General features: G+C 53.5%; 1 protein-coding gene across 4 annotated transcripts; it reads left to right on the top strand.

Annotated features, from left to right (window-relative positions):
- Positions 1-1371: 1371 nt before the first annotated feature.
- Positions 1372-24661, top strand: TEF (TEF transcription factor, PAR bZIP family member). Of its 4 annotated transcripts, none has more exons than XM_043440586.1 (4): positions 1372-1548; positions 14870-15202; positions 19533-19753; positions 21093-24661. In XM_043440586.1, the coding sequence occupies exons 1-4, from the start codon at positions 1446-1448 to the stop codon at positions 21306-21308; spliced, it is 873 nt and encodes a 290-aa protein (XP_043296521.1). In that variant the 5' UTR covers positions 1372-1445; the 3' UTR covers positions 21309-24661. The 4 variants fall into 4 exon arrangements, with proteins under 4 accessions (XP_043296521.1, XP_043296522.1, XP_043296519.1 ...); XM_043440587.1 differs by having other exon boundaries at positions 1374-1548; positions 14885-15202; XM_043440584.1 differs by lacking the exon at positions 1372-1548 and adding an exon at positions 11143-11456.
- The last annotated feature ends 484 nt before the right edge of the window (positions 24662-25145 follow it).

Below are 25145 nucleotides of genomic sequence, written 5' to 3'. Positions count from 1 at the left end.
CCATGGACAGAGGAGCCTGGCGGACTACAGTCCACGGAGTCATGAGAGTTGGACACAAATGAGTACCATGCATGCACGCACACGTTGGGGTGGAAAACAGGGTAATTGGGGAATAAGCTGGGGGCTGCTGGGAAAAGGAGAGGCTCAAAGGCATCCTGACATATCTGCTATTTGGGCAAAATGGGATTTTGGAAAGTGGGGAAAGATGACAGAAATCAGCTACAAGTGCAGGGAACCAAAGGCTTATTGCACCCAAACCGGAGTGTCAGAGACAGAACCAAGCTGAAAGGAGCTGTGAAGGTCGCCACATTTGGTGGTTTTGGAGCTGAGACTCCAAAGAGCAACACAGCTTGTTCAAGATGCTACATCAGTGTGTGGAGGGGAAGAGCCCGATGACCCCCCACCCCACCTCCCCTGCTCCGGCAAGGCTGGCGTCGGTCTTTGTGGAGACTGCCATACGGAATCATGGCTTCAACCTCACATTCAAGTAAGTGGCCCAGGGACCACAGAGGCCAGTGTCCTGGTGAGAGGGCCAGGGAGGGGGCTGGGGCAAACAGCCAATTGCTGCCCAGGCCCCCAGGCTGGGGCAGAGGCTGAGAAGCAGGACGGTGTCCCAGGAAGAGCCTGAGCCAGTCTGCAGGGCCGCTCCCCTTAAGTGGCGCCTACTCTGCCTGCCTGCCAGTACCTGTCCGCTGGGCACCTGCCTCATCTCCCCCACCCCTCTGTCCCCGAAGGTCAAAGGGATCTCAGGCTGCAGGTCCCCTTAGAAAAGCAGGCTTCAGGCTCTGCAGATAGCGTAAAGCCCCAATTACCCATGCCACCCGCATACCATGTGCCTTGCAGGGCACGTGTGCATGTACACAGCCTATAGACCAGCATCGAAACACACCAACACCCCCTCGAGACTCACAAGCTCGCAGGTAAGTGCATGACGCCCACTCGTGGGCCTGTGCTCGCCAACACAGTACATCCTCTGTGCCCAGCTGCCTGCGGCCAGGGTCTCGGGTCCCCGCAGGGCCTGGCCTCTGGAGCGTCTCTGCCGAGTGGGCCTGAGTGTGCGGTGCACGCTTGCTGTGGGCGGGCAGCCAGCTCACTGTTCTCACCCGGCAGGCCCGGCTCTGGCTCCCAGCCTGGGGGAGAACTTCCCTTTGCAAAGTTAGATAACACCAGGCTCTCTGTCAGAGGATTGGTGCTGTGGCTCCACGTGCTGATGCTGGCACTGGGCCAGGCCCGCCCTGCCAGGCAGCGGGAAGGGAAGGCCTGGCTGCAGCCGGAGCTGGCAGGTGGCCGAGCCGGGGGTGGACGGGCGGGCCGGGGCCCGTGCTGCCCATTGGCTGCCTCGGGCTCCCGCCCCGCCTGCCTCCAGAGCCTGCAGCTCTCCCTGGGCCCGAGCCTGCCTCTCCAGCTGCTTCTAAACTCCCCCAGCGAGCACCTCCCGCCGGGCCATGTCGAGCTGTGACCGGATCGGAGTGGCCCCTGCCATGGACATGCCGGAGGTCCTCAAGTCCCTGCTCGAGCACTCTTTGCCTTGGCCAGAGAAGAGGACAGGTAGGAGCGGAGGTGGCCTGCAATGGCCGGCCGCCCAGGTGCCCGAGGGGTGGGGGCCGCTACGGGCAGTGTGGCCGGACAGGCATCTCCAGACTAGGGAGGGTCCTCAGCAGGGGTCTGCCCTTGGCTTCTTCCCCGGGCGAGGAAGGGCCGGGGTGCAGAGAGGGTCATGGTGGGGAGGGCCTCTGCCTCTCCAGGGCTGCCCCCCCAGGTCTGCTAGCCCTGGGAAGCTGCAGCCAGCATGTGGCCACTGACAGGTGAGGGGCTCACGCGGGACCGGGACAGGACCAGAGGGCCCTGCTGAGGGAACGCACCAGATGCTGACAGCTTATTACGTTCCCCACTCCGCATGTCGGGGTGCAGGGGACCAGCAGAAGCTGTGGGTTCAGGCGGCCGGCCGCCTGTCTCCCCGGGGAGAGGTTGGCCTCCGGGCGCCTGCTTCAGCTCCTGCTCGCCGGAGGTGCTGGACCCGGCGACGGGATGGAAGCTGTTATGTAACAGGACCACAGGCTGAAAGCCCCGGTTCCTAGGATACCACAGGCAAACACGGGGCGAAGGAGCCTGTGGAGGAGGGTGTGGACGAGGGGCAGAGCCGGCAGCCAGCACCAGGTGTCTCCTGAGCCCCTCCTGAGAAACCCCGGGGCCACGAGAACTCTGGGGGCCAGCCTGCTCGGGGCTCTCCCTCCCAACAAATATTTCCCCACATCTATTCTGTTCTGAGACGTCAGGTCCTCATTGCTCAAACCCCAGGGGTGCCTTTCATGGAGCCCAGCTCCCCTCGGCTGCCAGGGCCTGACCTGAGTGCCAGGTGGCCCCTCAGGGGACCTTTCTCAGGCCTCTCCCTTCCCTCCCCACACCTCACCACCCCTGAGGGTACCTGATCCACCTCATCACCAGGTAGCCCCTTCCACGGGACCCTTAGCCCACTCCCAAATTCTGAAGCCTGAGGACGCACACCACAGTCCCTGCCTGGACATGCCTCTCAGGGAGCCGGGCTCAGGAAAGGAGGGTGGCAGGCTCTGAGCATGGAGACACCGCCTGAGGGAGGAAGTCAGCGCCCAGAGCTCTTGGCAGGGTCCCCTATGGGCTCTCTCTCATGGAGCTCTGGGCCCCTCGGACCTCATCTGCGGGCAGTCTCTGCCCTCCCAGCACTCAGAGTCCTGGCTGCTCCCTGGGAGAAGCCCATCCCCTCTGGAAACTTGGCCTGGAAAAGAACCACGGCTGACTTTTTCTTGCCATCCCTGAAGGTCTCGTGTGGGGAGGTGAGGCGGGACGTTTGGATGTGAAGGGCTCCCTTCTTGGTCTGAGCGCTAGAGAAGGCTGGGTGGCCCTGTGGCCCAGGGCGGGCACAGGGGGCAGCTGGGCTGCTGGTGGGTCTGCGGGGACAGCTCCCACCTGGGCAGGGAAGGGTTCCTGGGGGCGACTCAGGGTGCAGCTCCTCAGACCAGGGCAACAAGGCTTATGAAGTGTGGCAGCAGCTGCTGGTTGCTGGCTCCCACCTGGTCCCCAGAGCCCTGTGGAAAGCCCCCATCAGTCACTGTGGGTGGCAAAGTCCAGGCCCAGCATAGGGGAAACCCGCCCCCCAACCAGGGTCTCAGGCAGAGCTTTGTCAAGAGCTGGCAGACTGACAGAGGACGGTGAGTCTGGTACACTGGGCTGGTCCACGGGAGACGGACCAGTCTCAGGCCACCTCCTGTCTCTACTCTATGTGGCCTCTCACTGGGGGTCCGAAGCATGAGACCCTGACAGGTTGGGAGATGCCGACGGGTGGATAAAATGAGGGGGCAAGGGTTGGAGACTCAAGGGAGCCAGTACACCCCACAAAGACCTCACTCTTAATACTGCCTTCCATCTGACGTCGCCACTTTCCAAAGCGCCCAGACTCTCCAAATGTTTCATGAAAGTATCCACCTGGAGGCAGTGTACCTTGGTGAAGACAGGGCACAGGCCATCAAAGCAGGAATTCCCAGCCGGCATGGAAAAGGTGTACTTGACTCTGACACAACTCAGGGGTTAGGGCCCAACCCCCCTCGCAGTTGAAAACCTGCCTGTAACTTTATGGTCGCCCCCAGATCCATGGTTCCACATCCTCAGATTCAGTCAACCACAGATTGGGTCGTACTGTATGCGTTTAGTGAAAAAACTCCACGTATAAGTGACACCCGCATGGTTCAAACCTGTGCTGTTCGAGGAACAACCTGTGCTTTAAAAATTCTTGGTGAAGGGGCTTCTCTCCCCACATGCATTCCTCACTCTGGCTTCAATCCCCCTGGGAGGAGGATGACAGTGGTCCGGTTGCCTCTTGTGCTTCAGCTCACATGGGGGTCAGGGGTCACGTGCAGAGCACACCTGGGGTCCAGCGGGAGGAGACATCCAAGGAGAGTCCTGAGGATGGTGAGACCATGCTCTCACAAGATCCTGCTCTCCCTGCAGGCTTTCTGCTTTCTGGTTCAACGATGCTCCTTGAACCCCGACTGTGGGGCCTCTGGCTCTTGCTGCCCCCGGGCCTCCCTTCCCAGGCTGTGCAGACCACCTCTCCAACTTCCTGGGGGAGCAGACTTTCTCCAGACTCCAGATTCCTTGTCTTTAGGCTACAACCACCACCCGGTAGCCCCTCACTCTGGGCCACCCAGAAAACCAGCTTTCTTGTGGGTAGAGAAATCTCTGTCCAGCAAGAGAGTGGGTCTGTGCCCCAAGCCTTGACTCAGTTTCCCCTCTGTCTGTGGGCCCTGATCCCGAAGGACCGTTCTTCCTGCTCTCCTGCCTGACTTTTCTCCTGTGGATCCTCTCCCAGGAGGCATTCCGTTCCAGACTGCTCACCCTCCACTTTCTTCTCCAGCTTCCAGAAAGATGCGGCTTCTCAAACCACATCGTTAGCACTTTTAGTCCCCAACTCCTTGGCTGTGCTCAGAGGTTGGCATCTCATCTTTCTGCCAGCTTTGGTCACTCAGGGAACCACGGCGCGTGAAAGCACAGCAGAGGTGGAACAAGGCCTTCACTTTGAGCTGGGAAGGTAGGGTCCCTAGGTCAGGAGCTCCTAACTGCAATCACTGTGGGCTACCCAGCAGGTATCCCTGACATGCCTCTCTCCATCCCCATTCTGTGAAAAGAATACCTGATTCACAGGCTTGTGGCCAGGAATAAATGACACATCCCAGATGAAAGTGTTTGCAAACTGTGAAATGCCATGCTGTTTTCTCTGCAAAAGACAAACAGCAGCTGGGCCTGGTTAGGCTCCTTCCGTGGACATCACATCTGCTGTCTGACCCTCGCTCCCTCCTTTCTGTGGATAATCTCCTGGAAATAAGTGGATGTGGCAAGGCTGTGGGCACACACGCAGGGCTGTCTCCATGGAAACACGTGCTGAGGCTCCTAGGGTCATGGTGCCATCAGCCCTGTGCCAAGCAGGACAGCCCAGCTGAGCTGGCTTGGTGGGACCTGCTGGGGCAGAAGCAGGGCTCTGGGTAACCTCCCCTTGGGGAATTGAGGTGAGCAGGAGAGAGGGTGGACTCAGAGCAGCCTGGGCTGTCCTGAGCTTGGCCTCAGTGACGGTCTATGCAGTAGCCTCCACTCCCAGCCTGGGGGAACCAGAGCAAGAAGTCACAAAATTTGCTTCCATGGAAGAAGAGGGAGAAGTGGCCATACATGCATTGCACGTGTTATCTCTAATCCTCATTGTGCTCTGCTGTGCTCAGTTGCTCAGTCGCGTCTGACCCTTGGCGACCTGATGGACTGTAGCCCAACAGGCTCCTCTGTCCATGGAATTTTCCAGGCAAGAATGCCGGAATGGGTCGCCATTTCTTTCCCCAGGGGATCTTCCCAACCCAGGGATCAAACCCGTGTCCCTTGTGTCTTCTACATTGGCAGGCGGATTCTTTACCACCACGCCACTTGGGAAGCCTCTAATCCTCGCTACCATCTCCTAATGGTGAGGAAACACACTCAGAGGAACTGGCTACCCTCAGGGCCAGTACACAGGCCAGCTTCTTCTTCACCTCCTGTGTCAGGGGCTTACCTTTCTTCTCTACCTGTCCCCCCACCCAACACCCATCACCAATCAGAGAAATGTGAGAAACTCATTCTCATCTAGTGCCAGACACTGCCAGCAATCCAGATGGCTTCTGCATCCTAACAGGCCTGTCCCAAGGCTAGGTTATTAAGGGAATGAATCCTGGTTCTAACGGCCCTTGTTTCCCAGGTGTGGCTGGGAACTATGCTCAGTGCTTTTACATTACCATCTGTGAAACGGCTTTGCAAGAGAGGTATGATTATCCATTCTACAGACCAGGAGACTGACTCTCAGAGATGGGAAGGTTACACAGTTGTCGAGGGGCTCCAACCCAGCTTGGCCTGCTTCCAGGCTCTTCCCTACCCACAGGTTTCCCTGGGGTTTCTAGAACCACGTCTCAGGGCAGTACCTCCGCCGTCATCGAAACATTCATCATGCTGAGTGCTTGCTAACATGTGGCACAGGAGCGAGTGAGACAAACACTGCCCTGCTCGCCTGCTGTTTGCATTCCCGTGGGGAGAGAGACAGCAATCCGGAGGGTCAGGGCCGGCCTCTCTGAGAGGGGGACATTTGAGCCAAAGCCTGGAGGGTGAGGAAGGGCCAGTTACACCAAGAACTTTCAGGCTGGGGGGACAGCACCTGCAAAGGCCCTGTTTGGGTCAAGAATGATACGTGTCTGAAGAAAAAAAGGCCACTGTGGCTGCAGAAGGTGAATAAGTGGGAAAGAAGGAAGAGTGAGGTTAGAGAGACTCGCAAGGGGAAAGCCTGCAGGGCCTTGAAGGTCATAAAGAAGAGTGAGGCCATCTTCTCCCTGACTACAAGGCCCCACCCTCCCCCCAACTATTCTTGGGGCAATGGCCAGTTGGGAGGAATGGGGTGTTTCCAGGACAACCCAACATGGGATTGTAGTAAGAGCTAAACTTCAGGTGAGCGCGTGTTATGCTCCCAAGTGCTATTCTCAGCAGTGTGCCTGAACTGCTCCCTTCTGTCTCAGGCTCAGAGAGGTTAAGTAACTTGCCCTAGGTCATACAGGAAGTAGTCCAAGCAGGAATCAAACCTACATGTTCCAGCTCCAGAGCCCACTCCCTACCAACACCGCCTCCACTGGAGAACCCTTAGCTTTCAGAAAGTGGCTGTTGAGACATTGCAGAGCCTGGAGGTAAGGGCTTCTCTCTAGAAATAGTACTCTTGGGGTGGATATCATTCTATATTTCTAAGCTGGGCAGTGGACAAAATGCAAGCCAAACAGGAAACTAAGTACTCTTGAGAGTATTGAGAGATGGGCAAGAGTTGAAGGGCCTCCACCCACCACCTCTCCCCAGAACACACTGAGACCAACGTACAAACCGCAGCCCAGAACTATGCAGCCACAGGTATGTGGGCTCAAGAGGAGCAGTCGTTGGCAAGGCCAGCAGTGGAGGACTTGCCGTAAGGGTGGCCTTTATTTACTATTCTAGGTTTGATTGTGAATTAAACACGAGTGTTATTTAATGTTAATAATGTTCCAAATGTGCATGACCTAGCTCTGGAAAGTTTTTGTTAGCCCTCCTACCGGCACCAACAACAAAGTGAACCAACAAATATTTACTGAGTGACTATCCTGAACAAAGCTTTGTGTTCTCCTGCATTTGAGATCTCAAAGCACACAGATAACTGGGCTTTGTCAGTGCTCAGTGGAAGCCTTCTCATTGTCCTGCTCTTGCAGACACCAGGCTCATGTCACATTTTGCAGTAAGTCAGGAGATAGGGTCATACCGTCCTGCAAGATACTGACTATGACGCCAAAGAGGTCATTATGGGGCCAAAGGCTCCCGTGCTGGAGTTTTAGCCCCTCTGAGCTTCAAGTTTAAATAACCCAAATTGGTATAATAGCTTTATGAAAGGCCCTTGTTCTGCATATGTTCAATTGAATTAAAATTTTAACTTGGGGTGGTCAGCAAGTTTCTGGAACACTAAAGAGTAGAATTTAAAGCCAGACCAACTCTGGAAAATGGACATTTCACATCCCTTCTCTGCTGTAGCTTAGACTCTAGAACCCACCTTGTCCCCCCCACCCCAAAAAATCCTACTCCTCACCCAACACAACCTGAATGAAGGCGAAGCATGGAGGCCCACGCAATCCATGCCATACACCGTTCAGGCTGGCACTTGACATTGCTTCCCACACGTAATCCTCATAACCACCCTGTGAGGTAGGCAGATCCATTTCTGTTTCCAAGAGAAAAATACCTGAGACTTAGGCAGCAGAAGTCACTTGTCCAAGGACAAGGAGTCAGGCAGCCGCTGAGGAGAGTATCTACCCAGGCCTGCATCTCATCCCGACAGTCAGTGCTGCCCCAGGACCCCCACCTCCCTCAAGAAGCTGCTGCATTGAAACCCTAATACTTTAGAATACAAAGGTGCTACTTCACAGTTTTAAGTTCTTAACCATGTAACAACATGTTATTTTCATAGAGTTTCTTTCTTTGTCAGGGCTCTCTATGGAAATTACATTATGGAACACTATGAAACACTGTGGAAATTAGCTAACCGCTTCTGACAGGTTTTCCTCCACTAAGAAGAGGGGCTGCAATGTTATTCCCACTTTACTGATAAGAGACAGAGGCAGAGAGAGGACTCTGTGGGTCTTTTCCCATCCGCCAGAGAATGAAGACAAGAACACAATGGCACCCGCCTCCTGGATGGTGCTGTTGAACGCTGCCAATCGGCAGCATGGCTAACCCCCCAGCCTGCAAGTAAGCACGAGAGAGAACATGTTTATGACGTTCCTGCGGTGTCTGTGACACACCATTTACCCTGCGGTTATCCAGGGGAAAAAACCCTTTTTGGGGAGTGTTAGTACATGAACAGAGGACTAAATCAGAACAAAGTTTTAAAGCCCTAACCTGTTTACCCAGCTTCTTAACCTGCTTACCAGTGCCACTTGCCTGTTGCTCCAGGCTGGGTGGTAAATGAAGTGTATATTATCCCTTTTGAATAACTGTAGATTTAAATATTTTTAAACCTTTTTTAATCTTTAAAAAAAACTAAATCTAAAATCTCATACTACATACCACCTTTGTCATAAACAAATGTTACAACTTTCCACTGTTTTGTTACTATAAATCCTCCCCTAATACCTTGAGAATTTTTTTTCCGTCAATAATGTCATATTAGCTATGAAAATATACATTTAACAGTAATCCAGTAAGTCTCTCCCTGGCCAAACTAGCTATTGTCTTTTTAAAACTCATACATTTTTTTCCCCCTATGTTTTAATCAATTTCCCTGGACTGTCCTTTGAAATTCGTTTCTAAAAACCTCTAGGTCAGTTTATCCTAAAGATATCTTAGTTTAGCCACATACAGAATTCCCACTAATAACAACTCTGCAACATAACTCTGCAACAACTCTGCAAAAACACTGCAACATAACTCTGCAACAACTCTGCAACAACTCTGTACATAATTTAGTACTTTCACTAAATAGAGACTGACATGGTCACTGTACCTGCTTCTAGGATAATGGATACATCAAGCAGTGGATTTGTACCCATCAACAGTAGCAAAGCTATGAAAATGACTTGTTTACTGCAGGTTTGCAACTGTGCATTTTAGGGCTTCCCTGGTGGCTCAGTGATAAAGAATCCACCTGCCAATGTAGGAGACATGTGTTCAATCCCCGTATTGGGAAGATCCCCTGGAGAAGGATTCTTGCCTGGGACACCCCATGGACAGAGGAGCCTGGCAGGCTACAGTCCATGGGGTCACAAGAGTCACCACTTAGCCACTAAACAACAAAACAAAAACAATTGTGTATTTTACACGAACTGGCTTATGCTAGCCTCACAAGATCAGTTCTTCCCCATCTCTCTCAGACATAGAATAGGAAAGGTAGCCTGGAGAGATGAAGCAATAGGCTGGAGATATCAGACTCAGAAAGTGATTATAGTTTAAGGAGTGAGGCTATGAGAACTTGAATTTTGGAGTCAGACTCCATCACCTGTCCTCTGCCACCATCCAGAGTTCCTTCAAATCTTTTGCTTTCCAGGTTTGCTCAGGCGCCCAGCCTCTTTCTTTAACTCTCAGTACCGATTGTATCAGCCTGACAACTTTCAGCTACCTGGGTGTCATGGTCACACACCTACTCTATGAATCAAGGACTGCGCCCTGCATTCCCCCAGCCTCGCTCCTGGGAGGCAAGAGTCACTGGTCTCATAGGGACAAATAAGCCAAAGTCCCTGCCCTCTCAGGCAGGGAATACCTAGTATTGTTTGGGTTAAAGGCAGGGTATGATTCCTGCTATCAAGAGGTACAAAGTTCGGGTGACCTGTAGGAACAGGTTCCTAGAAGGAGTCCGCATGTGTGTCCCCCCCAACCCCACCCCCCGCTCATGTTCGACATTTATACGCGCCATTTCCTGATGAACTCCTAGGAAGCATTTGCATATATTATGAGAGGGAGGAATTTTGGTTTTCCTCACCCTAGGAAAAAGGGACGATCCTAGACAGGAACAGAATTTCAGAGCTGTTTAGGACTTGAGATTTATCCAGCCCAACCCCTACATTTTATGTACGAGGAAACAGGCTCGAGCGAAGCAACTGGACTTTCCCAAGGTCACAGGCTAGTTAAGCGCGAGGACGGAAGCGCGTACTCCCGCCCTGGCTCGGGGCCCGGGCACTCTCTCTCCACCCGCGGCCTCAAGAATGCGCCTTCCACGCTAGTGTTTATCTGGCCGCCACGCCCGCACCAGAAAGCCGGGATCAGGGGGTAGAATCTGACACCATCTTCAGCGGCAGCCAAGCCTGCTCCAGCCGTCCCTACGGGCGGGCAGGTCGCCGTCCCCAACCCTGCCCTCAGCCAACCTCTAGGTCGCAGGGTGGGGGCGAGGCGGGGTGAAGGCTGCGCTGTGAGTCCGGGTACCACGACCCTGGGCAGAGTTCCCCAGAACAGAAAGGCCCGCCCCTTCCCTCCCCGCCGCAGCCCCGCACGTGCTGCGCCTCGTGCACCGCCCAGGGCCCCGCCCCCAGCCCTCCATTGGCTGCTCCGCGCCTTCCTCCTCTTCCCCCCCTCCCCACGCGGCGGGACTCGGCTGCAGCTCCACGTGACCCGCGGGGCGGGGCGCGGCGAGGAGGAGGGAAACGGCCGCGAGGACCCCAGGGGTCTCTCTGATAGGCTACCCCCGCCGGCATGGCCACTGCCAGCCCCGCCTCCTCTAGGTGGCGCGTCCGGAAGGTGGCGAGACTGGGATGCGAGGGGAGAGCGGTTACAGTGGTCCAAGAGAGGGGCAGGGGTTACGGCGAAGGCGAAAGCGCGGGTTGAGGGGCAGGGGCTGTCGCCGGATAGGGCCCCCCAGACCCAGGCCCCGGCAGGCGCCAATCAGGTGACAGCGAGGAGGACGGGGCGGGGCCTGCGGCCCTGCTTCTCACCTGGCGCCGCACGTGTGGCGTTTACGCAGGGGCGGCCTAGCCAATCATAATCCGGAAGGCTGCGCCTGTCCCCGCCCCCCCTCGCGGGATGGGCCAATCCAAGGCCGCCATCCGGGGAAGCTGGCCTGGCCTTATGAAAAATTAATAAGCCAGAGCCTGTCCGCCCGCGGGGTAGGGATGGAAGGAGGGAGGCGGGGGGTGGGGGCGCCGCTGCGCGCCTGCGCAGTAGCTGCCCGTGTCGGCAGCTGCGGCGGGTCGCACCGCTCCGTCCCATCTCGGGGGGCGGGCAGGCGGGCGGGGGAGGCGAGGCGCGCGCGAGCCGAGCGCGGGGCACGATGTCCGACGCGGGCGGCGGAAAGAAGCCGCCTGTAGAGCCGCAGGCGGGGCCTGGCCCGGGGCTGGGGCGCGCAGCCGGGGAAAGGGGCCTGCCGGGCTCCTTCCCTCTGGTCCTCAAGAAGCTGATGGAGAACCCCCCACGCGAGACGCGCCTCGGTGAGGGGAGGCAGCGGGGGGTGGGGTAGGGTGGGGTGGGGGTGGGGGTCCGCGCGCTTCTGGGGGCGGGGTTTCTGCAAGGGCGGGGCCTTGTGAGGGCGGGGCTGGGGAGGTCGGAGGTCTGGTTGAAGTGGTCCAGCCTGGGGGATGGGGCCAGGAAGGATTGGGGACGGGAGGGCGAGGCGAAAGCGGGTAGGAAGGGGTAGCGGATGAGCTGAGAGGCGGAGTCACATGGGGGTTGGTGGGGAAGGGTGGGGGAGGGAGGCAGTCGGGTGGGGGTCGCGGGGAGGAGGTTCATCGGGGAGGGTCCGAAGCACGCGCAACGTGAAGGGGTTATCGAGGAGGCTGATGGGGGTCGCAGCAGCTACTTCAGTGACGCTCCAGGGCGCCTGCCCTGGGGACCCCTGCATCAGAATCACCTGGGATGCTTGTTTAAAATGCCCATTTCTGGGCCCCACCCTTCACCCTTCACTGGATCTGCGGCTTCAGAGACAGGACTCTGTATTTTAAGGGGCACCACCCCACTTCCGTGATTCCACAGTCCGCTAAAGTTTGAGATGCCCTGATATAACGTAGCGAACTGCTTTCGTTTATGGCCGTCCTCCTCCCAGCGGGGAGGAGGACCTGCCTTCTTCCCTGCGTGTGAGTATCCCCAGGTTCTGGTTCCTCACTGGAGATTTCCTGGAAATGAGTTTCAGGGCTGCTGCTGAGGTGGAGAGGGGTGTCAGGAGAAGAGCCGGGAGGTGCCTTCTGAGGGGCAGGTTGGGAAGAAGGTAGAGGGATGAGGGTCAGAAAGAGGCCATCGAGGCCCTTTACCTGGTTGTTTGGGGCTGACCCTAGACTTTGAGGCCACAGGGCTGGTCTTTGTCCTGTTTGCTGTTATGTGTGCTCGGTCAAGTCACCACTCTTTGGAATCACGTGGACTGTAGCCCACCAGGCTCCTCTGTCCATGGGATTTTCCAGGCAAGAATACTGGAGTGGGTTGCCATTTCCTCCTCCAGGGGATCTTCTCGACCCAGGGATCGGACCGGGTCTCCAGTGTCTCCTGCAGTGGCAGGCAGATTCTTACCATTGGGCCACCTGGGAAGCCCTTGTCTTGTTTCCTAGGCCACAAAGGTCCCTGGGCTTTTGTGGAAAGCAAGTTTGGCCTTGTTTTTGGTCTGAGAGCATGGGGTTCAGGGAGCAGCAGGAATACCACCTATAGTGGAGTTTCAGGTGCACTGAGGTATGCTTTCAATCTTCTGAGATTTCATTTTCCAAGAACCACTGGTGTCGTTCAGGGATTTGGGAAGGCATGGGCCTTCTGTGAATTACCGCTCTTGGGGAATTCATTTTCTTTTTAAAAATGCCATTTCTCTTCCTTTCTTGAGTGTGTTCTGAGACTCCCATCCCTATGGCTGTCATGGTCTGGTTATAAATAGCTTCAGCACATTAGGTGAGGCCAGGCTCTCTCCTTCCGCTTCAGGACCTCATATGCACAGACCCTTTTATTTTTAAGGCAATGCTTTGTTCCAAATCTGGGGCTGAGGCAAGCTGCCCCAGGACAGGTGTGCACATCTGTCAGGTTCTGTCAGATTACCAAATAATAACCATCCATAATAATAGTTCCACCTTACATTTGCAGAATTCTTCCAGAGCGCCTTGACATAATCTTATTTAGTCTTCTGCAGCCGTCCTATAGGGTATTACCCCACTTCTCTGATGAAAAAAGCAGAGGCTCAGAGCGGTGAGGATGTTTCCTTAAGGTCACATCACCAGTCCTTACACTGTATCACTGGTAACCACTGATGAACATCTGCTACAATTAAAATTTCATCTTATAAAAACACTGATTAACAATGTGCTAATTGCTTAGGCCAGACAAACCCTGGAACTTGGTGCTAGTCCTCCAGTATGGCTGTCTTTCTGTCTCCTCCCTTCTGCCTCCTTTAATCCCCACGACCCCCACCCAACAGAAATCTCAGTCATTTCTGAACAGAATGTAGAGTCAGTGTCTCAGGGAAGGAGAACAGGGAAGCCATCTGGCCCACCCAGCCCACCAAAGCTTGGCTTTCTTACTTCCCGTTTGGTTTTAAACCAAAGCCTGGTACAGAAGGCAGTTGCAAGAATTCGAGTTACTTTGTATTAGTAGCCATGACCAAATTCTGTTTGTCAAAACCTCCACCTTCTTAACTCACTGGGTGTGTCCATTTTTATTGAACCAACAGGCTGCTTTTTGGCTGTCTGAGGTCTAGGAGTCCATACATGACTGGTTTACTTCCAACATAATCGTATTTGATTTCTGTTTCATTTCAGAAACCAGGGTTCAAAGTTGCCGCCCTCAATTTGAAAACCCATTATGAGCTTGTCATGATCTTATCTCCCACTTCTGTCATTTGCCTCCCTGTCACTCTGATTTTCTTCCAACCTTGTCACATTTTTCTGTTTTTTTTCTCAATTTGCCCTTTCTTGGATATCCATCCACGTGTATAACTTTTGGGCTGAGACAGTTAGGTGGGTTCATGTCCCCACTGATTGATTAGTTTTGCTTTGAATGGGAGCATGCTTGCTTTCTTCTACAGCTCCATGCATCTCTTTCTTCCCAGAAAACCTGCCTTAAGTCTTCTCTGCTCAATGAGGGATAAGCAGATGGTCTCTGGAAATGGTTGCTCTGAAAAAGGTCCTGAAAAGACAGCTCCAGGCCCTCTCTATTTACAAACCCAGCCTTCTTCATTCAGTATACTCATCTTCCTGGGGTCTGCTGTCTTGCCTGGTCCTGTATTGGTCCCCACAATGTAGAAATGAATCAAACACAATCCCTTCCTTGCGCAAGCTCACTGTAATAATGAATGCCTGGGGTGTGCCAGGAGCTCTACAAGGCACTTTCAGATGTCACCTCTAGTCTTCACTGAAGAGGGGAGCTTTATCCTTACTTACAGTGGAGGACACTGAAGCTGGGAGAGGTTAAATGACATTGCTAAGGTCACACATCACTGCAGTGGGTGGCAGGCAGGGTGGGGACAGGACAGAAGAAAAAGCAAGTGCTTGGCCTGAAGAGTCAGCCCTTTCCTGAGGTAGCAGGGTCAGAAACCCCGTTCCCCACCCCCCAACCCCCACCGGTAGCCTCTCTCCAGCAGATGCTAATCCTACAGCCCATTCTGAATTAACCCTGGGACTACATCAGGCCTCAGAGCTAATGGCGAGCATCCTAGGAAGCCCAGGCATGGATGTGCATCACATGAGGGTGTGCCGCCATCTCTAAAGGAGACCAGTGGTCCTCGTTCAAACACCAGGTTATAACTCGAGAATAGTGTGGGCTCTTGTAAATGCATGCATGGATGGATCAGGACTCCGAGAGAGGTGGCTCTGCCCTGCGAGGCTCACCATGTGCCTCCTGGGGTTGAGTTACTCTCTCAAGAGATGTCTCACCACAGGTTTTGTGTCTGCAGATAAGGAAAAGGGGAAGGAAAAGCTGGAGGAAGACGAGGCCACAGCAGCCAGCACCATGGCCGTCTCGGCCTCCCTCATGCCGCCCATCTGGGACAAAACCATCCCGTACGATGGCGAGTCTTTCCACCTGGAGTACATGGACCTGGATGAGTTCCTGCTGGAGAATGGCATCCCCGCCAGCCCCACCCACCTGGTGCAGAACCTGCTGCTGCCGGTGGCTGAGCTAGAAGGGAAGGAGTCAGCCAGCTCCTCCACGGCATCCCCACCATCCTCCTCCACCGCCGTCTTTCAGCCCTCGGAAACCGTGTCCAGCACAGGTTGGTGATGAACCTTCGGGCAGGGCCACCTGCCTCATCCAAGGAGATCCACTTCCCAGGGGGCTGCGTGGTCCCATTGGACCTACTGTGAGCAGAAGCCCTCTGCTCCCCCACCTTTCAGCACAGTCCCCCAAGGCTGGAGATAAAAATAGCCATCCCCTCAGCGGCAGCCGGAGCCTTCCTGTTGGTTGATTGCTGCAGATGGTCAGCCCAGTGGAGTGAGCAATCCCAGTCGGAGGCTTCGCAGGATAGCAGTGCCATCCTGCCTTTCCACAGTACTGCTCTCTACTGCCATGTGCACTTTGCCTGCGATTCATAGGAAGCTCAGGCAATAATAATAACAATAGCAAACATTTATTTAACATGTATTCTGTGCCAGGCACTAACACACAATCCTCACAAAACCTCCTTACGAGATTGATACTTTTATCCCCATTTTATTTATTTAGCTGCACTGGGTCTTGGTTGTGGCATGTGAACTCTTAATTACAGCATGTGGGATCTAGTTCCCTGACCAGGGATCAAATCCAGGCATTGACAGTGTAGAGTCTTAGCCACTGGACCACCAGGGAAGTCTCCTGTTATCCCCATTTTATAGGTGAGGAAACTCAGAAGTTAGGTTGCTTGCCCAGGGTAACACAGCTGATGGGAAGTGGAGGCAGCACTTGAACCCAGGATGTCTGACTTTTTAGCCAGGTATTTCTCAGGCACTGCCACGAAGAAGGCATTTTCACTGCCAGGACCAATACCATCTTTGGGATTCCTGCTTTATCCTCTTGTCCTTTTTCTGTTTTACCTCCAGTTGGTTGGTTTTCATGCCCCTGGGTCATGAACCCATCAGAGGAGGCATGGTCCCTGTTTCAGGGGCTTTGCGAAGCTTTCCACAGACTCAGTTCAAGGCGTATAAGCTGATGTCTCCTGGGAAAGACCCCAGGAGCTGGTGTGGCACCCAGGGAACCTGGACCCAAGGAATTCTCATGCTCTATTTTTTTTTCTTTTTATTGTAGAAAAATGTTCAAATATGAAAGTGAAGGGCTGCTATAAAGAACCTCCAGTAACCATCACTCCGCTTCCGTAGTGATTAGCTCATAACCAGTCTTGTTTTCTATAACCTCCTGCATTCCCCTAATCTGATTATTTTCAATCAAATGTATATGTAAACTATAAGGATTTTTTTAAGAAACGGAACAGAAATACCAGTTTTACATCTGAAATTGACAGTAAATCCACCAGCATTCAAATTTCCAAAAACTTGTCTTATAAATGTTACTGTTTTACAGTTTGCTTGAATCAGGAGCCAAATGAGACCCACACATTTCAGTTAGTTATGTGTCTTAAATCTCTTGTAGTCTGTGGGGTCTTCCTTCCTTTTTATTTCTCTGCAGTTTGTTTGTTGAGGAAGCTGAATTGTTTGACCTATAGAGTTTCACACATGCTGGATTTTCTGGTTATATCCCTCTATTGCCTTTTAACACGCTCCTCTGTCCCTCGTTTCTTTGCTGTAAATGGTTCAGCTTCAGAGGCTTCAGCTGATTCCAGCTGAATTCTTGTTTGAAGGCAGCTCATTTTGGTGCTGGTCAGGTTGTCCTGAAAGGCTGCTTCCGTGTGTGGGTAGGGGACAGAGCTGGAAATGAACCCTCTTCTTATACCTGACTGAGGCCACCTAGGTGGAATTTCCCTCTGATTTTGTATTTAAGTAAACCTTCTTAATGAAGTATGGTGTCTAGAGGTGCTCATATCATAGGTGTACCGCTTGATGAATCTTCAGAGTGAGCCCACCCATCTAACTACCCCCCGATCAGGGCAGAGAACACTGTCGGTGTTCTGGAAGTTCCTCCTGACCCCACTCAGTCCTCACTCCCCAGAGGTAATCACCATCCATATTTCCATCACCAGAGATTCATTTTGTTTATAGATGAACGTCTGTAAGTGAAACTGTATATTACGTTCTCTTCTTTTTTAAGTAATTATAAGTTAATTACATTTACACTTCCACATTAATAGCTTCCTATAGCTAGCTTTATAGTAATATATAAATCATGTGGGCATCAGTGACTAAAAATAGATTTATGGAACATACTTATGAACTACTCCTGTGACAGAAAAACCATGATATAAATAAAGTAAGATTTATGCTGAAGAGTTATACATGTGGTAGAAATGAAACAGTTCATTTTTCAGTTCCTCTGTAGAAAGGACATAAGTAGTATGTATTCTTTTGTGACTAGCTTCTTTCCACAAGTGAAAATCATCCATGTTAATGCCTGTGGCAAAGCTGTGTTCATTTTTTGTTGCTGAATGGTATTCCATGTTTTATTTTGCCGCACTATGCGGCATTTGGGATGTTAGTTTCCACGCCAGGGACTGAACCTGTGCCCCCTGCAGTGGAAGCACAGAGTCTTAACCACTGGGCAACCAGGGAAGTCCCTCCAAGTTGTATTGCATGACCACACCACAGTTTTTACCTACTCTTCAGCGGATGGACACGAGATGTTTCCAGGTCCGGGTTATGCCTAATAGCACTGCCATGAACATTTGTGTGTGAGTCTTTTTTTTTTTTTCCCTCATTTTTTTTCTTTTTTAAAAAATTCTTATTTTGTGAGTCTTTGTATGCATTTTCTGTTGGGCATTTTCCAAGGAGTAGAGCAGCTGAGTCATCGGATACCCAGTGTTTGATGGGAAGGATTCTGACTTGCACCTAGACTCCTCTAGATTGTTTCAGGACCACCTGCCTCTCTGTCTTTCAGAATACTCCCTGGAAGGGAAGCTGAGTTGCACCAGGTCAGTTTTTTGTAGATGTTGCCAAATAGGATACAAAGTGGCTGTTGCCATTTATACTCCCACCAGCAGGACAGGGGAGGTCTGGTTGCCAGGCTTTGTTACTTTGGCTGTTGGTTGTTTATTCCTATAGTTACCATGTTGATCCCTGGCCATTCACTCCTCTGATACTCAGCCCTGTTTGTAATTAACCCGTCTGATAAGATATAAGTAGTTTACATGCATGATACAGTTAAAACCTATGTCTGATCATGTCACACCTCTGCTCAGAACCCTCCAGTGACTTCTTTCACCTCAAGGGGAAAGTCAAAATCAGTGGCACTGTTGACATCCAGACCAGATAGTTTTTGTTGGGCTTGGGGAAAGGGCTGTCCTTGCACCACAGCATGTTTAGCAGTATCCTTGGCCTCTACCCACTAGATGCCCCTCCACCCTAACAGGGTCACATGTCCCCTGCAGAACAAACTTGTTCCCGACTGAAAACCACTGATTTATTGGGATTAAAGGTCCTATGCTTTCTGTTCCCATCCTGTTTCTCCTCCCTCTTAGTCACTCCAGCCCAATGGCCTCTGCTCTTCTCGTCTCCCAGTACTTGCCTGTGCACAGACCATGCACTTGGTGTTCACTCTTTCTGAAATGTTCTTCTCCCAAATATCCACATGGCATCCAACACTTGTGTATGGATATTTGTAATTTATCTTCTGTAACGTCATCCTTTCCCATAGGATGACTTTCCATGAAGGTAAGGATTTTTGTTTTGTTCACTGCTTTGTCTTTGCCAGGACAGTGCTTGGCATATAGTAGGTGTTTAATAATGTATCTATTGACTGAATAATTATTTTGTGTCCTCTTATAAGTAGCATTGAGCAAGTAGGCCAAAGGTATAGATTTTTAAAAAATAACATCCCCAATAACACAGAAGATTTGAACAGGGTTTTTGCTTTTTGTTTTTTTGGCCAGACTTAAATTTTAGTTTACCATCCATGTGACCCTAGGAAAACCTTGTCATTTCTCCAAGCCTCAGTTTCCTCATCTGTAAAATAAGGTTAACACCCATCTCCCTTTCAGAGTTGTCATGAGACTGAATGAGCACAGCCACTGATTGGTCTCAAGGGATTCAGCAATGGAAGCCATTTCGTTATTCAGTCTGTGTCCCTAAACCATTATAGTTCCTGGTGAGATTCAGCTGTTTCTCATTACTTGAGAACTTGAAACCACAGGAAGTTAAGGGGGTATAATGATTTAATGTTTTGCTTAACATTTCTGGGGGGAAAAAACAATCGGAAAATCTTGTCTTTTTCGAAGGCCCTGTTTCCTTTTGAGCATTTTGTTCCTAAAGGGAAGAATTCTTTCCATGTTTGCGTTGTTGAATTGAATCACACATGCCAGTCTGGCTTGTGGGGGGCAGGTGCTCTTACAGTTTTTCTTCCCTCCAAGCAGCAGTAGTTTGTGCGACCTTGAGAGTCAAGTAGGTGTCTGGGTATGTGACGTGAGCCTTGACTGTTCAGTGAGTCTAGGCTTTTCCAGGACCACCTGCCTCTCTGTCTTTCAGAATCCTCCCTGGAAAAGGAGAGGGAGACCCCCAGTCCCATCGACCCCAACTGCGTGGAGGTAGACGTGAACTTCAATCCTGACCCTGCTGACCTGGTCCTGTCGAGTGTGCCCGGCGGGGAGCTCTTCAACCCTCGGAAGCACAAGTTTGCCGAGGAGGACCTGAAGCCCCAGCCCATGATCAAAAAGGCCAAGAAGGTCTTTGTCCCCGATGAGCAGAAGGTAACTTGGTACATCTGCAGTAGTGAATTTGCAGCATGGGCTCAGGGGTCAAAGGGCTTTCCCCAATTTCCATTCGATTTCTCCAGGAGGACCCACCCTCCTTGGGGACACATCGAGAAAGGCGTGCATTCAGAGCTTTGGGCCACATCCCGCTGCGGTTGAAAAAAAGGCATTTGGGTGGCGTTTGGCCCCAGCTTGACTCCCCGCAACTTCTCTTTCCATTCTGGTTCCCAGCTGTGCCCATGCTCCCACTTCCCTGGCATCAGCCCAGCCCTTGGGCAAGAGCTCACTCGGCCACAGAAACCGGGATTGAACAAGCCCTCACTTTGAAGGACAAAAGATAGCTGTACATTGCCATCCCAGGGATGAGCCAGCAGCCTTGAAGCTGATGGTTTTATAGATAGGAGCTGGGCTGAGGGTTGTTCAGTCACTAAGTCGTGTCTGACTTGTGGCAACCCCATGGACACCAGGCTTCCCTATCCTTCACCAACTCCCGGAGTTTGCTCAAACTCAGGTCCTTTGAGTCGATGATGCCATCCAACCATCTCATCCTGTTGTCCCCTTCTCCTCTGCCCTCCACCTTTCCCAGCATCAGGGTCTTTTCCATTGAGTCGGCTCTTCACAACTGGATTGGGGAGGAGAGGAGGATTTTGTAGTTTTTCCTTTCCCCACTGTGAAAAACTCAGAAAAGGGACTTTTCACCTAAACTTTGGAGTCAGGCAGACCTCAGGTTCCTCATCTGTAAAATGGGAATAAACATACCTGCCTCTTGAGAGGTTTCTGAGGCTTTTAGATTAGTAACGATGAAAATGATAAACCTTTATGGCATCCTTACTGTAAGCCAGGCATTGGTATAAGCACCTTGTACATATTAACTCTTCTAATTCTCAGGCAACTCTGTGAGGTAGTTACTGTAATTACCCCCCATTGCAAAGACGAGGTGGGGAGATACTGTGAGGTTAAGGAACTCACTTGGTTCCACTGCTAGAAAGTGGCAGAACCAAGATGTGAACTCCGGGGACTGGAGCCAGGGTGCAGACCCTCAGCCACAGCCTGAGTGAGGCAGGAGTACAGACAGTGCTGTATGTCGGAGCAGCAGAGAGAAACCACTGGTAAGAGGAAGGCCCGTCCTTCCGCCAGTGGTCCCACTCGGAGTCTGTGGGGTCTGTGGATGGCGCTCGCTGGGTGTAAGGGCGGGGCCCCTAGGAGTCCCCAGGTCCCAGCTGCACCATGGGGGTTAAAAGAGGAATCAGTGTGGGTGGGGTGGAGTGCTGGCTGGAGGGGAGGGGTGGGTTCTCATGGGAAAGAGGAGAGACCCACCAAAAACCCTTCCCCACAGGACGAGAAGTACTGGACGAGACGCAAGAAGAACAACGTGGCGGCCAAGCGGTCCCGGGACGCCCGGCGCCTGAAGGAGAACCAGATCACCATCCGGGCGGCCTTCCTGGAGAAGGAGAACACGGCCCTGCGGACGGAGGTGGCGGAGCTGCGCAAGGAGGTGGGCAAGTGCAAGACCATCGTGTCGAAGTATGAGACCAAGTACGGGCCCTTGTAACCCCGCCCCGCCGGGGCGCTGCCTCACTTCAGACCTCTGCCCGGGGCCCCCGAAACCCACCCCTGCGTGGAGACTTACGACTCGTCGTGGGCGCATGGTGGCGCACCTGCCCCGGAGCCTTCACGTTCAAGCTTCATTATCACACACGACCAGTGCGGCGACTTCCCTGGGGGCCGGCCTCCTCCCTGCAGGACTTGAGAGAACCTACAAGGCGGTGAATCAGCCTTCGTCTCTGTCCTTGGCTGTCGCAGCTGGCCCAGAAGGGGACCTCTGGAGCACGGGCTCTCCTCTCCCAGGGTGCCCGGGCTTCCCTGACTCTCCCTCTTCTCCAGCCTGGGCCAGGCCAGGCCCGTCTCTGCAGAATGAGTGGTGATGGCTGTCGCCCTTACATCTTCTCAGGCAGCTGGGCGCATTTCCAGGCAGGGTGGGTCTGTCATCCTCCCCAGAAAGTCTTAGAGAGAGAAGCCTCTGTTCCCATCTTCCTCAGAGGTAGAAAGACACGCCAGCTCCTCTGTAGCGTCTGGTGTGGGCACCAGGCCATGGGGGTGTGGTCTCTGCGCAGCCGGGGATGACCTTTGCATCTGGGCCTACAGCAGAAGGTCACCCAACTGCTCCTGGCTCCCTCACCCCTTTTCTCTGTGGCTCGAGGCCTGGGAGGTGGAGGCCCTGGCGAGGGGCTCCCTGTGTGTTCCATCCACTGCTGGGAGAGACTCCCAAAGCGGTGGTCTCCGCGCCCTGGTCACCGTGCTCATCGACTCTTCTCCGGGGCACTCGTGGAGGCTGCCTGAGTCTCCTTTGTCCCACCAGACTGGGCCTCTGGGCCTGCTGTTTTTCTTCACCCAGTGACCAAGCTCAGATCTTGGATTTTAACAGAAAAGTCCCCTCATCCTGGAAGCTTAACTTCCTGGAGCCGGGATGCACCTTCTGCATGGTGTTCAGATAACTGGCCTCCACAGCCCCCTCCCACCCTCCCCCAGTGCCTCGGGTGGAGAGCCGGGCATGTTTCTCGAGAAGCTCCCGTTCTTTCTTGCTCTGCTTTCTCGTGCGGGCCATGCCCGAGCCCGCTCTCCCCGAAAAGCAGAAGAGGGCTTCCTGGTTCTCACTTCAGGATCCACCCATGTGTGAGCGGCCTGGAGGGCGTCCCTGGGCAGGGCCCCCGGGTCCCACCCAGCTCATGCGGAAGAATAGGCTCCTGGGACTTGGACACAGGCTAGAAACCCCTTGATCTGGGTCCCAGGAGACAGCCACCTATGCAGGCCCGGCCAAGGCGTGGGTGGAGGGGTCCACCTCGCAGCTGCTCCTTCCTTTCATGGCTGGCTGGACTCGTCCTTCGGTTCTGCCTAGAAGACTAGTTACGGACATCCGTGGAACCCTCTGCTCGCTGTGGTCAGCTGGGCACCTGGAGATGGGTGTATTTATTTGCTCAGGGCGGGCAGCCTGTGGTAAGGAGGGGTCAGAGGTGACAGGCACACATTTGTCGCGTTCACCACTGGTTTCATTTAAAGTGGTGGCTCCGCATCCTGGGCCTTGACCCCTAAAGACTTTTCATAACAGATGTTAAAAGCAGGGGAAGCCATCCACTGGCCGTGGACCACACCCAGGGGAGCACACGGCCCTCCAGGGACCTGCACCCCCGCCTCTCCGGGGACTTGACAAGGGTCCCTGAGGTCGAGGGACGTTGGTGCCCCTCACCCCCCCCCCCCGACTTTGACTTCGTGGTTCTATGAAAACCATGTTAACACTTTCCACTCTTGTAACCACAACAGGGCAGTTGCATCCAGCATGTCCGTGTCCTGCCCTGGGCAGCTCGCCCGCCCGGGCACACTCTCTCTGGTCTGGCCACTCACCAAGAGGGCACTTCTTATTTTGTTATTGGGAGAAGAGCCACCAGCTTAAAAGCTCTTCATTTTCTTTGGCCAGAAAGTGTATGGTTTGTGTTTTCTCGGTTCCCACCCCCCCTCCAAGGGATGGATATTTAGTCTCTGGGTGGCGTCCACTCTCTGACCCAGCAGGTGGGGTGATGGCCTGCTGTCTCTTCTCTCTGTCACACCTCCTGCCTGTCTGGGTGCCCACCCCTTGCACTGCCCCCAGCACCCCCCCCCCACCCCCCCAGGCAGTGGGTGTCTGGTTCCTTCCCAAAGTGCTCACTTGGAAAGAGCGTGGCTGCTGGCCTCTTCTAGAAGAGCCCCTTTGAGTCAGGAGTCCGGCAGGGACAGGAAGGAGAGGTCTGTGGAGTTTGACATGCTGGGGAAAAGGGTGCTCAGGTAAGCATGTCTTCTTAGTCCTTGCAGGAGAGATGGTGCCTCCTCAGTTTCCATTATGGAGTTGGGAGTCTCTTTGACTCCCTGCCGGGCCCTCTCCATCTTAGGGCTGACGGCCAAAAACTGAGGCTCCTGTCCTCATGTCTTTGACATCCTCTGCAAAGCACCAGACGTGAGAGATGCCAGTGTAAGTGGGTTTCCCTGGGCTTGCAGTGGGCTGGGACGGGCCATCCCTTCCTGAGCGCCCCCTTTCGCCTCAGTTGCAACCTCCGAACAGGCAAATCATGAATGAGCTGGAATGTTGCAAGAATATGCATATAATAAGCATATATCTAGACATAGAATATATATCTATTTAGGGAGAGCTTTCACAGTGGCCAGCAGTCTTGTGGAGGACCTGGGTAACTCTTACCCTTGACCCAAGGCAAAGGGTTTGCCTGTCTGGAGCCTGAGGTTGGGGAAGGCACGTAGCAGTGACCCTTGACTCTGGGTAAGCGTCGCCCTGGTTGGGGGGACCTCCTGTGGCCCTGGCAGGCAGTGTCTGCAGTTCTCCAGGCGGAGGTGGGGTAGCAGGCGTGGGGGCCAGCTGACAAGGGCCGCTCTGTGCTGGGCAGCTCTCCATCCGGGACCCTGGGAGCAAAGGGCTCAAAGCCCCCTGGTTTTCATGGCACAGCCCCACCGCCCCAGAGCTCCTTTAACATCTGTTAATTAAGTGCAATAAATTTTTCTAGAAAATGGCAAAGATGACTTCCAGGTGGATATTGCTGTCTTACAGTGTTGGGGACGCCAGAGCACCACTTGGTTTTATTTTTCTAAGTGCATGTGATGTGACAGAGTGTGTGGGGCTCTGCGCCCTCCCCCGGGAGCTGGCATTCCAGCAGGCCCCTCTCTCCTTCACCCATGCCGGGGAAGGAGGCACGGCGCAAACCCCTTCTCCCCAGCCGGCGGGGGGCAGATGCGGAGCGTAGCCCACTGGCCTTATGTGCGTGTGTGCGTGCGAGTGTGCCACTGCTGGTGGGCCCAAGCGACGTGGCGGGAGGGAAGCCGGGAATGTATCCTTTTCAAACGAAATTAAATATTTTGAGACGAGAATCGCGGGGCTGTCTTTTCTGTCCTCCTTCCCACGTCAGGGCCAAGCCACCCTACCCAGTCTGTGCCCGTTTCCTCACGTGTCAGGTGGAAGTAATCCCTGCCCCCTTAACCACACCGTTCAGTGAGGAGGGACACATACCGGGCCCCAGTGTCGTCCTCAGCCGTTAGAACACGTGAAAGCGCAGCACAGCTGGTTGGAACGCCGGGGAACTGCTCATGAGACGTGTCCCCAGACAGGGACCCTCAACAGCCATGCGTAAACAGTGCTCACGGGGGGATTCTCGAGGTTTTCCTTGTTTCCTCTTGCCACATTTTCTGTCTACACCATGAGACCGTCACAGTTAAAAGACAAGGTTAAACACAGGGTGCAGTTGTCTGCTGGGCACCGGGACTGTCGGGCCGAGCCACTCAGCATTGGCGTCCCAGGCCCCCTGCTCAGGACAGGCCCAGGCTCCTGGGGTGGGGGCAGAACAGGGTGTCCCAC

The sequence above is a fragment of the Cervus canadensis genome, chromosome 21 (genome assembly GCF_019320065.1).
Source record: "Cervus canadensis isolate Bull #8, Minnesota chromosome 21, ASM1932006v1, whole genome shotgun sequence".
NCBI classification, from domain to species: domain Eukaryota; kingdom Metazoa; phylum Chordata; class Mammalia; order Artiodactyla; family Cervidae; genus Cervus; species Cervus canadensis.
Note: the sequence above shows the minus strand (reverse complement) of the source record. Positions and strands in the feature narration are given on the sequence as shown.